Source organism: Lagenorhynchus albirostris, chromosome 20 (genome assembly GCF_949774975.1).
Source record: "Lagenorhynchus albirostris chromosome 20, mLagAlb1.1, whole genome shotgun sequence".
Lineage (NCBI taxonomy): Eukaryota > Metazoa > Chordata > Mammalia > Artiodactyla > Delphinidae > Lagenorhynchus > Lagenorhynchus albirostris.
This window is the reverse complement of record NC_083114.1, coordinates 30,788,315-30,803,944: the sequence shown is the minus strand read 5'-3', so window position 1 is coordinate 30,803,944 and position 15,630 is coordinate 30,788,315. Positions and strand designations below refer to the sequence as shown.

The following is a 15,630-nucleotide window of genomic DNA, read 5'->3' as shown; positions in this document are numbered from 1 at the left end:
CCACCGCAATGAGGAGCCCACGTACCGCAACTAGAGAAAGCCCACGAGCAGCAACGAAGGCCCAATGCAGCTAAAAATAAATAAATTTTTTTTTTAAATCCAGATTAAAAAAAATACAGCAAACTATCCTGAGATGGATTTCAAGTACTTAAAACTCAAAGAGTTTGGACTTAAACTACAGAATTGAACTATAAAACTTAATTTAAAATTACTTATTTATTTATTTATTTATGTCTGCATTGGGTCTTCATTGCTGCTCACAGGGTTTCTCTAGTTGCTGCAAGCGGGTTCGTTGCGGTGTGTGGGCTTCTCATTGCAGTGGCTTCTCTTGTTGTGAGGCATGGGTTCTAGGCGCACAGGCTTCAGTAGTTGTGGCATACGGGCTCCGTAGTTGTGGCTTGCAGGCTCTAGAGCACAGGCTCAGTAGTTGTAGCACAGGGCTTTAGCTGCTCCACGGCATATGGGATCTTCCCGGAGCAGGGATCGAAGCCGTGTCACCCTGCATTGGCAGGTGGATTCTTAACCACTGCGCCACCAGGGAAATCCCTGAACTATAAAAGTTAATTATTGTTAATATATAAAAATTTAGCTATTGGGACCTCCCTGGTGGCGCAGTGGTTAAGAATCCGCCTGCGTTCAAACCCTGGTCTGGGAAGATCCCACATGCCGTGGAGCAACTAAGCCATTGTGCCACAACTACTGAGGCTGCGCTCTAGATCCACGAGCCACAACTACTGAGCCCGAGTCCCACAACTACTGAAGCCAGCGCACCTAGAGCCTGTGATCCACAACAAGAGAAGCCACTGCAATGAGAAGCCTGCACACTGCAATGAAGAGTAGCCCCCTCTCACCGACACTTGAGAAAGCCCACGCACAGCAACAAAGACCCACGCAGCCAAAAGTAAGTAAATAAATAAATGTATATTTAAAAAAAAATTAGCTATTGTTTTTACCTACGTAGCATCCTTCCTTCCCTTGGAAAACTGCATCTCCTTCATTCCAAATTGTTCTGGTTGGGCTGTCAAAAACATGACCCACTCCCCACTTACTCTCACAGTAGGCATATGACCTAGGTCTGGCCAATCATAATAGCCTATCTCTTTGTCCACAGTGAATAGTTCAAGATGGACACATGATCCAAGTTGGGCCAATTAGTGTCTTTCTCTAGAACTTTTCCTTTCCCTGGGGTCACAGTACAGGCAGGATGTGAATTTACAGTTATCAGTGATCATGTTCCTGCCACATGGCCCAAATCCATAAGACCCAAGAGAAGCAGAACAATGGAATAAAGCCAGAAGAGTCCTTTTTTGTACCCAAGGATCCAAAAATGTTTCATATCAGATCCACCACATCTTAGAGAGTTAATGATAAAATAAATGTCTTTTTTCCCCTTAAGCTAGTGTAAACTGGTTTCTGTTACTTATAACCTAAAAAGTCTGAACATGATGTTCTATCTGCACAGTCCAATAGGGTAGCCACTAGCCACATAGGGCTATTTAAATTAAAATGAAATAAAATTTAAAATTCAGTTACTCAGGTGCACTAGCCACATTTCAAGTGCTCAGCAGTCACGTGTGGCTATTGACTCTTGTATCAGACAGTGCAAGTGTAGAACATTTCTATCACTATAGAGAGCTCTATTCAGATGATGCGATTCTAGTTAAATAAAAATTTTGTTAGTTTATTAAGTGTGGAAAAATTAATTTTGCAGTCAAAAGAATTACCATGGGCAATAGCTATTCACACCCAAGTAAGATGTATGCAAGGATCAATTTAGAAAGAGATCAAACAGACAAAACTAACTTTGGAACAGCAAAATGACACATCACACAATAAGAATAATATTGCATCAAACAGTGGGGGAAACAAGGAAATAAAGAAGTGCTAAGAGAAAAATGTGTGCTAAAGTGATGTAAAGGTATTTAAATTAGATGACTTGGCCAGCAGAGAGTATAGAAAAAGAGTTGGAGGAAGAAGTTGTCCCAGTATTGTTTTGGGCAGAGAATAACCAGCTGGGAAATACTACCAAAAGGGAAAGAGGCAAATAACAGGAAAACAAGAGCTTTAGACTAGGAGTATGCCATAGGATGTGTTGGGTGATGGAACAAGTGAAGTAGCTCTGGAGCATGCTAGAACTTTAAAACTTATCACCATAGTCAACTCTGATTATCCAAATTATGTACTTTCCATGAAAAAGAGGTTGCTTTCAAGTAAGCAGGATAGATAAAAACAAACCCTTTGGTTAACACATTTTTATGTTCCTTCTTTAAGTTTCCTTTTTAATGTAGCCTGTGGCACATCGAAGCATCTCCTCTCACTGCCGCGGCCTCTCCCGCTGCGGAACACAGGCTCCGGACGCGCAGGCCCAGCGGCCATGGCTCACGGGCCCAGCCGCTCTGCGGCACGTGGGATCCTCCCGGACTGGGGCACAAACCCGCGCCCCCCCCCCCCCGCATCGGCAGGCGGACACCCGACCACTGCGCCACCAGGGAAGCCCCGAAGCATCTTTTAAACGAAAAAACTTAATTCTTCTCCAGTTAAGTTGTGAACCACAAAGAAAGCAAGAGGCCTGAAATTTGTATTCCTCTGAGAGTTGACTCTCTCTCTCTGTCTGTCTGTCTGTCTGTCTGTCTGTCTGTCTGTCTCTCTCTCTCTCTCTCTCTCTCTCTCTCGCTCTCTCGCTCTCTCTCTTGCTCTCTCTTGCTCTCTCTCTCTTCTCCTCCTCCTCTCTCCAGTATTTAAAGAAAACAAGAGTTCCGAGCCGGGGAATAGAAGAGTAAAATAATGAACGACTTTCTGCCTAATCTGAGTCAAGTTTTTACAGTACTATATATTAGTCTGTTTCAGATGCAGTAAACTTCACATTGGAGGCATAGTCTTTAAGTTAATTATGATATGAGTTGAATACAATATGAACAAAAGTTAATTATTAAATTTGAGAGTATGTGGCACTGCCACTAATAGGGGATTTGAAGAGATTCTGCAGATAGAGAGGCAGTATAGATAGCTGAACACTGGCCTGGTAAGAAGACCTAGTTTCAAATCCCAGCTCTGTCATTTATTTGTTTTACAACCTTAATCAAGTTCATTTACATCTTTAGGACTCTGTTTCCTTCCTGTAACAGGAGGAGACAGGATTAGATGGTTTCAAAGGTCTCTTCAAGTTCAAAACTTTTATGACTTTATGTGGTAGATATAAAACCAGGAAAAAAATTAAAATATATTTTTTTCTCAAAGCATCTCATAATCTTTGTGAGGCTTTGGCTTTGCTCTCTACAAAGGGAAAACTAGAAAAAACTTCACTTATGAAATTTTCTTAACCTTCCCAAGTCCACAACTGACACCAATATTGAATAGCTTTGCAAGTATAATCCTACTAATTATAAGAATAAAAGGTGTTTCCTCAAATCAATAAAAGCTTAATGATACTTATCTAGAAGGCAAAGTCCAACAAACACCAGATCGAAATGTCCGGTAGAGATAACTGATGCAAACGGTTTTCTGATTTTTATTTGGCTTTCTAAGTTTTCTCAATCAAGGAGAAATTATACCAGCCAATTTTAAATTTAGCTCACAGAGCAGTTACAGTTCTTTTGAAAATTAATATCAATATATCCTTGGCCTAACCAAGGTTTCAACTATATGCAAGCCATACCAAGGACCATAACATGAGCATTTTGCACTTTTCCTGAGTTACATGTAAATCATTCAAAACATGAGGCTGAATTGTGAAGGTGAGGTAGCTCAGCACCTGTATCTCGAGGTTGTGTATTTTCCATCCTAACATGTTCCATCCTAACGTAACTAACATATTGGGCCAAGGGACATATCTCTTTGTGCAAAATGTTCCCTCAAAAGAAAAAAAAAAAACTGCTATGCTGGTGATTAAAAAGTGAAGATGACTAAGAAATGGATGGTTTATTTGAGTAATGGAATACTCTTAATAATTTAAAATATGGAGTAGCTAAATAACACAGAATGAAAAAATTATAGAATCAGTAAGGATCTGAAAGGGATCGCTTCAATTTCTTTTCATTTATTCTTCTTATTTATGTTGGATTGTTTACTACAAGTTATAGTAATATTCTAGAATTTGAAGCTTTAGAAGTATACAAGCTTTAGAAGTATGGGTTTCTCGTAATTAATATTCAGGCTTAAATGAACTGTATATAAATTTAGATAGAATGAGTCAGTTAAATCTTTGGGCATCATAATCTCAGAGTCAGATGACCATCAAGATTTCAGATTTGTAAGCCTGAGCAAACAAGCTTTGAGGGTAATACTTTTAGTTGGAACTTCTTATCACAAGATAATGCAAATGTATTTCTAATTCTCAGCATAAATGAATACACTTTAGTGTAAATGTTTAATCTGCAAATGTAAATTATTACCTTTTTGAAATGAGACATCCAGTTTTCCAAGGTAAGGTGGGAGTTCCTTTAAAAGATATGACTGAAAAAAGTTAGCTCTCAAAAAATAAAAGTATTTTAGTGTCTTACATTAAGACATAAAGATTTGCTTCTTGAAAAACACAAAAATGAAACACTACAAATGTTTATATAGAAAACTCATTAGTACAACATCCCCAACAGCAAACTGACCATATAATTACTTACTTTTATGACCTACAAGAAATCTGTACTGTCTAATATGGACCATTTGTCAATAATAAATACACAAAGATCTCAGTAGACAAATGTCAGGAATAGACAATTCAAAGGGGAAAAAAATCATAAAGAAGAATCTTTAAACTCACTAATAAGCAAATGCTAATTAAAATTTAATCTAGCAAATTAGGAAATTCTTGGTATAATTATAATGTCCCTAAATGGTAAGGGTGTGGCAAACTTGGAATTCTTTTAATATCAGATATAAAAAATCTTTTAAACATTTTAAAAGAGCAAGCTGGCAATAGCAACTTTCAATATATATCAAGAAACTAAAATGTTCCTAATCTTTTACCCAATAATTTCCTTGCTGAGAGTTAATATAGGGAAATAATTTTAAACATAGAGAAAACTTTATTTTTACACGTATAGATGTTCAGTGCAGTGTTATTTATAATGGTGAAAACTGAGAACTAATTCAAATGCCCAACAAAAGAGGAATGGTTAAAGACAACTATATATCCACTCAATGGAATAACTTCAGTCATCTGAAATGTTTTTGAAAAATAAGCATAGAATCTGAAAAGGCTAAATACTGTGTGATTCCAACTATATGACATTTTGGAAAAAGCAAAACTATGGAGACAGTAAAAAGATTAGTGATTGTCAGGGGTTGGGGGCAGGAAGGATGAATAGGCAGAGTACAGAGGATTTTTAGGGCAGTGAAACTATGTTGTATGACATTATATTAGTGGATTCATGTCATTTTCATGAATGTCATGTCAAAACCCATAGAATGTACAACACCGAAAATAAATCCTAATGTAAGCTATGAATTTTGGGTGATGATGCTGTATCAGTGTACATTCACCAATTGTAACAAATGTACCACTCTGGTGCAGGATGTTGATAGTGGGGGAAGGCTGTACCTATGTGAGGTCAGAAAGTATGTGGGAAATCTCTATATTTTCTGATCAATTTTGTTGTGAATCTATAACTGTTCTAAAAAATAAAAGTCTATTAAAAAAAGAAAAAATGTATATCATGCCATGATGTTAGAGTGTTTAAAAATACAATATAAATAATATATAATGAGAACATAACTATGTAAAAAACGTTCAGGGTATACATACAGATAGTATCCTGTTAACATACTTTTTTTTAGGTAGTAGAATTAGGCATTATTTTTCCCTCCATTTATTAGTATTTACTATAATGAGCATGTAACTACTAAAATCAGATTTTTAAAGGGTTCTTTCATATACCTGAAGACTAAAACTAATTCATATATTTAATCTGAATCAAATAAATTGTAGAATATGTCAAATAAGTTGAACTCCAGTAGCTTTACATTTGAGGACTTTGGTAATTTTGTTGAAATAGTTATCAAAATAAGTCTCCACAGATGTACGCAATAAATACAAATCCTCACTGTAAGTCAGAATAGTTTTTTAAGTTTCCTTTGACATCCATTATTTAAACACTATCTTTTTTTATTATTACTTATTGACGTGCTATCTGGCACTCACTGTTTATAAAAATCCTACAGGCCCTAATATCTACTAGTTATTAGTTTATCATGCATTTTCACTTACACAGTACTTGAGATCAGAGATGTTTACATTGACTCCAGTTGATCTCTTTAGGTTCTCATCATGTGACACTACAACTTCTTCATCTTTTGTGATATGGCAGTCCAATTCCAACATATCAGTTCCAACTGTAACTGCACTGAAGAAATACAAAGAAGAATAATGACATTCTGAAACATAAGTAAACATTTAGGTTACATACATTAGATGAAAAAGTTCAGAGTTACAAATCAAAATAGTAGAAAATCCCATAATACTAAAATTTCTCCTCAAGACTATTATCTATTATGAATAATTGATATAAAAATATTCTAACTGAACTTAGAATAAGAGACTCATGTTGCCTCCTTTCCATAACTAGTAATCCTTAATTCTGGCAACCCAGTATAAAGGAAAGAACACTGGACCAGAAGTTGAGATTTGGGCACCAGTTCCTGCTTTGCTATGAACTTGCTGGGTAACTTTGGGTGAGTAACTGCTCCTCTCTGAAGCCACATTTCCACATCTGTAAAATGAAAGCATAAAGAACAAGAAAAGGATGCCCACTTTTGCCACTTAAATTCTGCATAGGATTATAAGTTCTAGAAGGGCAAATGAATAAGAAAAAAAAAAGCATCCAAGTTGGAAAAGAAGAAGTAAAATTATCTCTATTTGCAGATGACATAATCTTATATGTAGAAATAAAGGTTCCATATACACCACTGTCAGAACTAATAAACAAACTCAGTAAAGTTCTGGAATACAAAACAAACATACAAAAATCAGTTTTATTTCTATACAATAATAATGAAAATCTAAAAAGGAAATCATGAAGTAATTCCATTTACAATTGCATCAAAAAGAATACAAACTTAGGAATTAACTAAAGAGGTGAAAGACTTGTACAATGAAAACTACAAAACATTGTTGAAAGAAATTAAAGATATAAATAAATGGAAAGACACCCCATGTTCATGGATTGGAACACTTAATATTGTTAATATGTAAATACTACATTGATGTACAGGTTTAATGCAACTTGTATCAAAATCCCAATGATGTTTTTTACAGAAATAGAAAATCCATCCTAAAATTCATATGGAATCTCAAGGAACCTTGAATAGCTGAAATAATCCTGAAAAAGAGTAAGAAAGTTGGAAGACTCACACTTCCTAATTTCAAACTTACTACAAAGCTACAGTAATCAAAACAATGTGGTACTGGCCTAAAGACAACATATAGACCAATAGAAGAGAGAGTCCAGAAGTAAACCTTCACACATATGGCCAAATGATTTTTGACAAGGATGCAAAGACCATTCACTAGAGAAAGGGCAGTCCTTTCAACAAATGGTATTGGGAAAACTGGATATTCACATGTGAAAGAATGAATTTGAATTCTTACCTAAAACTATATCCAAAAATAAACTCAAAATGGATCAAAGATCTAACTGTAAGAACTCAAATGAGAAAATCTCAGAAGAAAACATACAGAAAAAGCTTCATGACATTGGATTTGGCAATGATTTCTTGGATATGACAGCAAAAGCACAGACTAAAAAGGCAACCCATAGAATGGGAAAATGTATTTGCAAATCACCTATCTGATAAAGAATTAACATCCACAATACATAAAGAATTCCTAAAATGCAACGACAACAAGACAATCAGACTAAAAAATGAATAGACATTTTGCAAAGAAGATGTGCAGCACACATGAAAAGATGCTCAACATCATTAATCATTAGAGAAATGTAATCAAAACCACAATGAGGGGCTTCCCTGGTGGCTCAGTGGTTGACAGTCCGCCTGCTGATGCACGGGTTCGTGCCCCGGTCCAGGAGGATCCCACATGCCGCGGAGCGGCTAGGCCTGTGAGCCATGGCCACTGAGCCTGCGAGTCCGGAGCCTGTGCTCCACGGTGGGAGAGGCCACAGCAGTGAGAGGCCCACGTACCACAAAAAAAAAAAAAAACCCACAATGAGATACTTCACTCTCATTCAAATGGCTATTAGAAAAAAGAAAGAAAGAAAAGAGGGAAGGGAGGAAAAGAAAAACAAAAAAACAAGTATTGGGATTTCCCTGGTGTTCCAGTGGTTAAAAATCCGCCTTCCAATGCAGGGGACGCGGGTTCGATCCCTGGTCGGGGAACTAAGATCCCACATGCTGCAGGGCATCTAAGCCCACGTACTGCAACTACTGAGCGCACGAGCTCTGGAGCCCACGCGCCACAACTACTGAGCCCCTGCGCCACAACTACAGAGAAGCCCACGTGCCACAAGGAAGAGACCATGCACCGCAACGAAAGATCCCATCTGCCACAACTAAGACCCAATGCAGCCATAAATAAATAAATAAATAAATATTAAAAAAACAAAAACAAGTATTGGCCAAGATGTGAGGAAACTGGAACCCTTATACATTGTTGGTGGGAATGTAAAATGGTGCTGCCACTATGGAAACCAGTATGGCAGTTCCTAAAAAAACTGAACATAGGTTAACCATATGATACAGTAATTCCACTCTGGTTATATATAGAAAAGAATTGAAAGCAGGAACTTGAAGAGATATTGTTATACCCATGTTCATAGAAGCGTTATTCATAATAGCCAAAAGTAGAAACAACCCAATGTCCATCAACTGATGAATGGATACACAAAATGTGGCATATACATACAATGAAATAGTATTCAGTCTTTAAAAAGAAAGGAAATTCTGATATATACGACAATATGGATGAACCTTGTAGACATTATGGTAGGTGAAAACAAAAACAAAAGTACCAATATTTATGATTCTACTTATACAAGGTACCTAGAACAGTTTAATTAACAGAGACAAAGTATAATGGTGGTTACCAGGGCTGTGGGACAGGGAGCTTGGGTAGTTATTATTTAATGGGTACAGAGTTTTAGTATGAGATGACTAAAAAGTTCTGGAGATGAAAGGTACAAACTTCTAGTTATAAGATAAATAAGTGCTAAGGATGTAATGTACAACATGATGACTATAGCTAACTATTGTTATGATACATAGGAAAATTGTTAAGAGAATAAATCCTAAGAGTTCTTTTCACAGGAGAATTTTTTTCCTTTATTTTTTTTTATTGTATCCTTATGAGGGGATGGATGTTAGCTGAACCTACTGTGGTAGTCATTTCACAATATATGTAAATTACACCATCATGCTGTATGCCTTACTCTCATACAGTGATGTATGTCAATTATTTCTCAATAAAACTGAAAAAAATAAAAGGTGAAAAAAAAGTTGTAGAGATGTATAGTAGTGATGGCTGCATAACAATGTGATATACATAATGCCACTGTACTGCACACTTACAAATGGTTAAAATGTCAAATTTTACGTTATGCAAACTTTACCATGATAAAACTAAAATTTTAAACTTAACAATTTAAAAATTGTTTAAAAAAAAGAAAAACATTGAAAAGATAATCTCTAAGGTTCCTTTCACCGCTAAGATCTTTCGACTTTTAGAGAGGGTATACCACAGTGGTTAAGAGCACAAACACTGAAAAAAAAAGGTAAATATGTGAGGTGAGGGATGTGTATTCACAATGTATACACACATTATCATTTTCACATTGTACACTTTAAATATATTATAATGTTGTCAATTATACCTCAATAAAGCTGAAAAAAAAAGCAGCACAGACATTGGAGCCTGCATTCAAATCCTGGCTCTGCCACTTACTTGGGCAAGTTCTTTACGCTTGTTTTCTTATTTGCAAAACAGTGATGATAATATTACTTCTCTTCACCTCCTCCCCACCTTGCACCTACACTCCAAGCAGCCCCATGCTCTCTAAATACTTCCTCTGTCTGAAATGTCTTTCACAGAAAAACAATATAATTGTTTTCTCACTTCACAAATGAGAATTTCCAAGTGTTGAATACACGTATGAACAGAAATTCAACATCAAAATTCAACAGGGAGGAAGGACTTCCTTGGTGGTGCAGTGGTTAAGAATCCACCTGCCAATGCAGTGGGCATGGGTTCGAGCCCTGGTCCAGGAAGATCCCATATGCCTCGGAGCAACTAAGCCCGTGTGCCACAACTACTGAGCCTGTGCTCTAGAGCCTATGAGCCACAACTTCTGAAGCCCAGACGCCCTAGAGCCCATGCTCCGCAACAAGAGAAGCCACCACAATGAGAAGCCCACACACCGCAACGAAGAGTAGCCCCCACTCATCCTAACTAGAGAAAGCCCGCGCGCAGCAACGAAGACACAACGCAGCCAAAAAAAAAAAAAAATTCAACAGGGAAATGGATATTAAAACTACGAGACAGCACTATACACCATCAGAATGCCTAAAATTAAAAGGACTGACAGTAAGTTAGCAAGACAGTGGAGCAAATGGAACTCTCATATATTGCTGGTAGAGTGTAAGTTGGTACAATCCTTTGAAAAGTATAAATATCCACCTACCCTATGACATAGCAATTCAACTTCTGCTAAGTATATACCTGAGAGAGATGAATGCATTTGACCATTAAAAAACATGTACGAGATTATTTCACACATCATGGATGAATTTACAGATATAAATTGAAAGAAAGAAAAGCCAGAGACAAAAGTGTAAATACGGTATGATGATATTTATGTTATCAGGAACAGAAAAAATCAATCTACTGTTATAGAAACTAAAATAATGGTTATCTAGGGGAAAGGAGTACAGGCTGGGAAAGGTCACAAGGGTGCCTTCAGGAGAGCTAGAAATGTTCTATAATTTTATCTGGGTGGTGGTCACAAAGGTGTATACATATATTAAAATTTTTGGGGCTGTGCACTTAAGATTTGTGCATATTACTGAATGTATATTATACATACTACAACAGCAGTTTTTTAAAAAGTCTTTCTTCTTCCCCTTATCTGCTAACTCTTATTCATCTTTCAGGTGTAAGCTTAAAAACTACCACTTCAGGATACCTTCCCTAATCCCCTGACCCCAGACTGGATTTTGTAGCCTATCTACCAGTTATCTGTCAAATTGCCAGGACTTCCTGTAGCACCTGCGTTTACTGTGTCAGAGTACTTACCACACTGTTTTGAATACATCTATTTATCTTCCCCTACTTGCCCAATTAGACAGGTGCTCTCTGACGAAAGGGTTTGTGAACTATGGCTTGTTTACTATTGTAAACAAGTGCCTACGCATGGGGATGGGCACAGCAGGTACTCCATACGTATTTTTTTTTTTACTTTTTAAAATATTTTTTTAATTATTATTTTTAGCTGTGTCAGGTCTTCGCTGAGGCATGTGGGATCTTTTTTTTTTTTTTTTTTTTTTGCAGTGCACGGGCTCTTCATTGCAGCACGTGGGCTTCTCTCTAGTTGTGGCATGCGGGTTTTCTCTCTGGTTGTCGTGCACGGGCTCCAGAGCACGTGGGCTCTGTAGTTTGTGGCATGTGGGCTCTCTAGTTGAGGCACTCAGGCTCAGTAGTTGTGGCGCGAGGGCTTACTTGCCCCGTGGCATGTGGGATCTTAGTTCCCCAACCAGGGATCAAACTCACGTCCCCTGCATTGGGAGGTGGATTTCTTAACCACTGTTCCACCAGGGAAGTCCCATGTATTTGTTAAATATTGAATTAATGAATGAAAAGAGATAGCTCTCTGTATATATAAAATGCCTACACAGCACTTTATGTTTGTTTTTTTGTTGTTGTTTTTGTTTTTTGGCTGCGCAGCATGCAGGATCTTAGTTCCCTGACCAGGGATCAAACCCGTGACCCCTGCAGTGGAAGAGCAGAGTCTTAACCATTGGACCTCCAGGGAAGTCCCTTGTTTGTTTGTTTTTGTAAGCACTTTATGTATCAATTACCACCAGTGACATTTCAAGATGAAAAAAAAAAGTAAACATGGGTGCGGCAGGGAGAGAGTTTTAGAAAGAAACTTTTACTTTTTTAAAATTCAGGAATGGAAAGAATAAGGGCTGGGGTGAGCAGAGTGAGAAAGCAGGAATGAGAAAACGTAAAAGTAGATAAATTACAGTTTATGTAATATATTCCTATACATTCAAATTGTTTTTTATAAGATGGAAACAATTTGAAATGGAAATGACTTCATATAAGGTCATGTCTCTACAACTAGATACTAAATTCCTAGTGAGGAAGGTATCTGTCTGTTCCATACTTTCCAACGTTCACGATGTTGGGCATATTGCAGGTATTCACACATTTCTAAATGAGCAGAGGGACTTCCCTGGTGGCGCAGTGGTTAAGAATCCGCCTGCCAGTGCAGGGGACACGGGTTCGAGCCCTGGTCCAGGAACTAAGATCCCACATGCCGCGGAGCAACTAAGCCCGTGCGCCACAACTACTGAGCCTGCGCTCTAGAGCCCACAAGCCACGACTACTGAAGCCTGTGCATCTAGAGCCCGTGCTCCGCAACAAGAGAAGCCACTGCAGTGAGAAGCCCTCACACCACAACGAAGAGTAGCCCCTGCTCACCGCAACTAGAGAAAGCCCGCATGCAGCAAAGAAGACCCAATGCAGCCAAAATTAAATTAATTAATTTAAAAAAAATAAAAATAAATGAGCAGAATGAATATTTTGGTTATCAATGGTTATCAAAGCCATATCAAAGCCATATCAAAGCCATATTTTGCTTATCAAAATGTCTATGAACATTTTAAATTTTAATTAATTATCATCCAGCTAGCACCTAAATGTTCATCAATGATAAGCCATAGCCATAGTAAGTACCACACTTCAAAGAATCAAGTATTCACTTTATTCAATGAAGTTTTTATTCCAACAATGGAATGTCATTGTTGAATCTAAATGAAAAAAAAAAGTAGGTATGGTATGATCCCATTGATAAAGTGTGTGTGTGTGTGTGTGTGTGTGTATGTGTGTATATATATATATATATATATATATATATATATATATATATATATCTGACAAAATTTACCTTTGGAGCCAACCACTTCGGAATTTTCTCATACTTGGTCTCTTCTGATGATCCAAGCCCATCAGAATCCCACTCCAAAAGACCCAATGGCCACTTGCTGCTTTGTGCCAAAGTCTCATACCGCTCCTCTACTTCTCCTTAAATAATCTTCCCTTTCATTGTTCTGATTATCACCAGTTGTTAGAGGAAAACAAACAAACTTGGCTCCTTAATGTAATTCTTACTAAGATGTAAATAATTGTTAATTGTACATGTCCTCTTCTAAAGGACATCCACCTTTAAAAGAGATTATTTGCCAGTTGTGTGTTTGTTAGAACCACAAATGTGTAAAAATAAAATCCAAAAGTAGGCAAATAAGGACTTCCCTGGTGGCCCAGTGGGTAAGACTCCGTGCTCCCAATGCAAGGGGCCCGGGTTTGGGCTTCCCTGGTGGCACAGTGGTTGAGAGTCCGCCTGCTGATGCAGGGGACACGGGTTCGTGCCCCGGTCCAGGAAGATCCCACAGGCTGCGGAGCGGCTAGGCCCGTGAGCCATGGCCGCTGAGCTTGTGCTCTGCAACGGGAGAGGCCACAACAGTGAGAGGCCCGCGTGCCACAAAAAAAAAAAAAAAAAAAAGGGGCCCGGCTTCGATCCCTGGTCAGGGAATTAGATCCCACATGCATGCCGCAACTAAGACCCAGCACAGCCAAAATAAATAATAAATAAATATAAAATGTTTAAAAAAACACACAAATAGGCAAATAAAAACAGGTTTTAGGTTGATATAATTATTTTTCTGTATTTTAAAATTTCCTTGAATACTGTTAAACTATGTTTAGTTTTTTTAAAAAATGTAGACACTGTAAGTGACATATAGAGCCAGCAAACAGGTTTAAAATAAAATTCCAAGATTCTTTATATAGCTAAAAAAAAAAAATTGGTACTGTTGGTACTGCTGATTTTTGGTCACATACATGTCTTTCTTTTATTTTTGTTTTGGTTTTGTATGAGTGTGTAAAGGAGGGTAAGAGCAGGGGTTATCTATATTTTCCTGTATTTAAAAAATATTATACATATTACCTAAAATCTTTCTAAGTATGAAGTTTGCCTTTAGCTGAAATGTTGGATATTTTTAGAAATGTTTAGGAATTATAAAAAATTTTTCTATTTATTGTATGTTTATCTCTTATTAACAAGCTAATAAGTAAAAATTTAGAACAATAGTAAGTGTATCTAGGACAATTTGTAAATTATTCTAATAAAATTATCTCAAATTTGATACACAAATAGCTAGAACAGAGCAAGAAAACTTTTTTTTTAATCACTTTGGCTTTCAAATTTTTCCATAAATAACAATATGCATCTACTTCAATTGAAACACCAAACATTGTATAGCTGCATTTCTGATAAGCTGATGACAAACACAGAAAAAAGCTAGGGAAGCCAAGGTTTCAACATTTCCGGAAAAAGAAATAAACACTAGCTCTAAAAGAAGTGAAATTACTTCAAACTTCACAAAAACAATGCATCATAACTTAAAACTGACTCTATGTTAAAGAATTTATTTGAATCTCATTTATTCCTCAAAACATTGAGGTTGTATTATTATTCCCATTTCAGAGATGAGATAATTAGTATTGTATTAATTAGACATTCTAAAGAATTTTATCATGAGAATCAGGTCACTGATTAATTACTCTGACTGTCTGCCAACTTATCCTTGCAGCTATTGCTAATACAATTTGTTTCTTTCTCTAAGCATTCGTGGTAATACCACAGGGATCAAATTGTCCTATGGGTATTTACAAAGGCAGCCTGGTTTAATAACCTAGTTTTATTAGCTCTTAAGAACCAGATTTTACATACTCAGGGGCTTAGTGACTCTGTGTGTGTGTGTGTATCTTTGTAGTACAATTCCTTAGTTTTTGGTTACATATTTATTATGAATGGGATTCTGTCTCTGTCTTCTGTTAAAATTCTGCTTTTTTTTATTGGAGTTTACTTGCTTCACAATATTTTGTTAGTTTATACTGTACAGCAGAGTGAATCAGCTATACGTATACATATGGCCCCTCTTTTTTGGATTTGCTTCTCATTTAGGTCACCACAGAGCATTGAGTAGAGTTCCCTGTGCTATACAGTAGGTTCTCATTAGTTATCTATTTTATACATAGTATCAATAGTGTATATATGTCAATCCCAATCTTCCAATTTATCCTACCACCCAATATTCTCCTTTGTTCTTGAGTGCCGCATTCCATATATCATTCAGTAAGTGATTAGTGAGAACCTATTAGCACCAGAGCTAAATGTTAGGGATTGAGAAATCAATAAGGATTCTGGCTCCCAGGAATCCCAGAAGAACCACATTCATAACTTAAGGTGTCTGTTAAATTATTTTATAAAGCACATTAAAGAACTTTTATAAATTGTGAGATGTAACTATTTCTCTGTGTCAGTACTAATTACTTCTTTAGCCCTACTATAATGTAATGAACATATAATGAATTAATTTTCCATGCATTCTTAAGGTCCTTTC

General features: G+C 36.9%; 1 protein-coding gene and 1 long non-coding RNA gene across 2 annotated transcripts in view; one reads left to right on the top strand and one right to left on the bottom strand.

The window, feature by feature from the left end:
* Positions 1–15,630, bottom strand: part of GDPD1 (glycerophosphodiester phosphodiesterase domain containing 1) — a 44,410-nt gene that overhangs the window by 13,253 nt on the left and 15,527 nt on the right. Inside the window, exons 3-4 of the mRNA XM_060135098.1 lie at positions 6,203–6,338; positions 4,392–4,452 (exon numbers count right to left, since the gene is read on the bottom strand). Of these exons, the coding sequence (XP_059991081.1) occupies positions 4,392–4,452; positions 6,203–6,338 (197 nt within the window). The remainder of the gene's footprint in view (positions 1–4,391; positions 4,453–6,202; positions 6,339–15,630) is intronic.
* The window catches only part of LOC132511682 (uncharacterized), a 62,464-nt gene that overhangs the window by 42,817 nt on the left and 4,017 nt on the right, over positions 1–15,630 (top strand). The gene's annotated exons all lie outside the window — the stretch shown is intronic.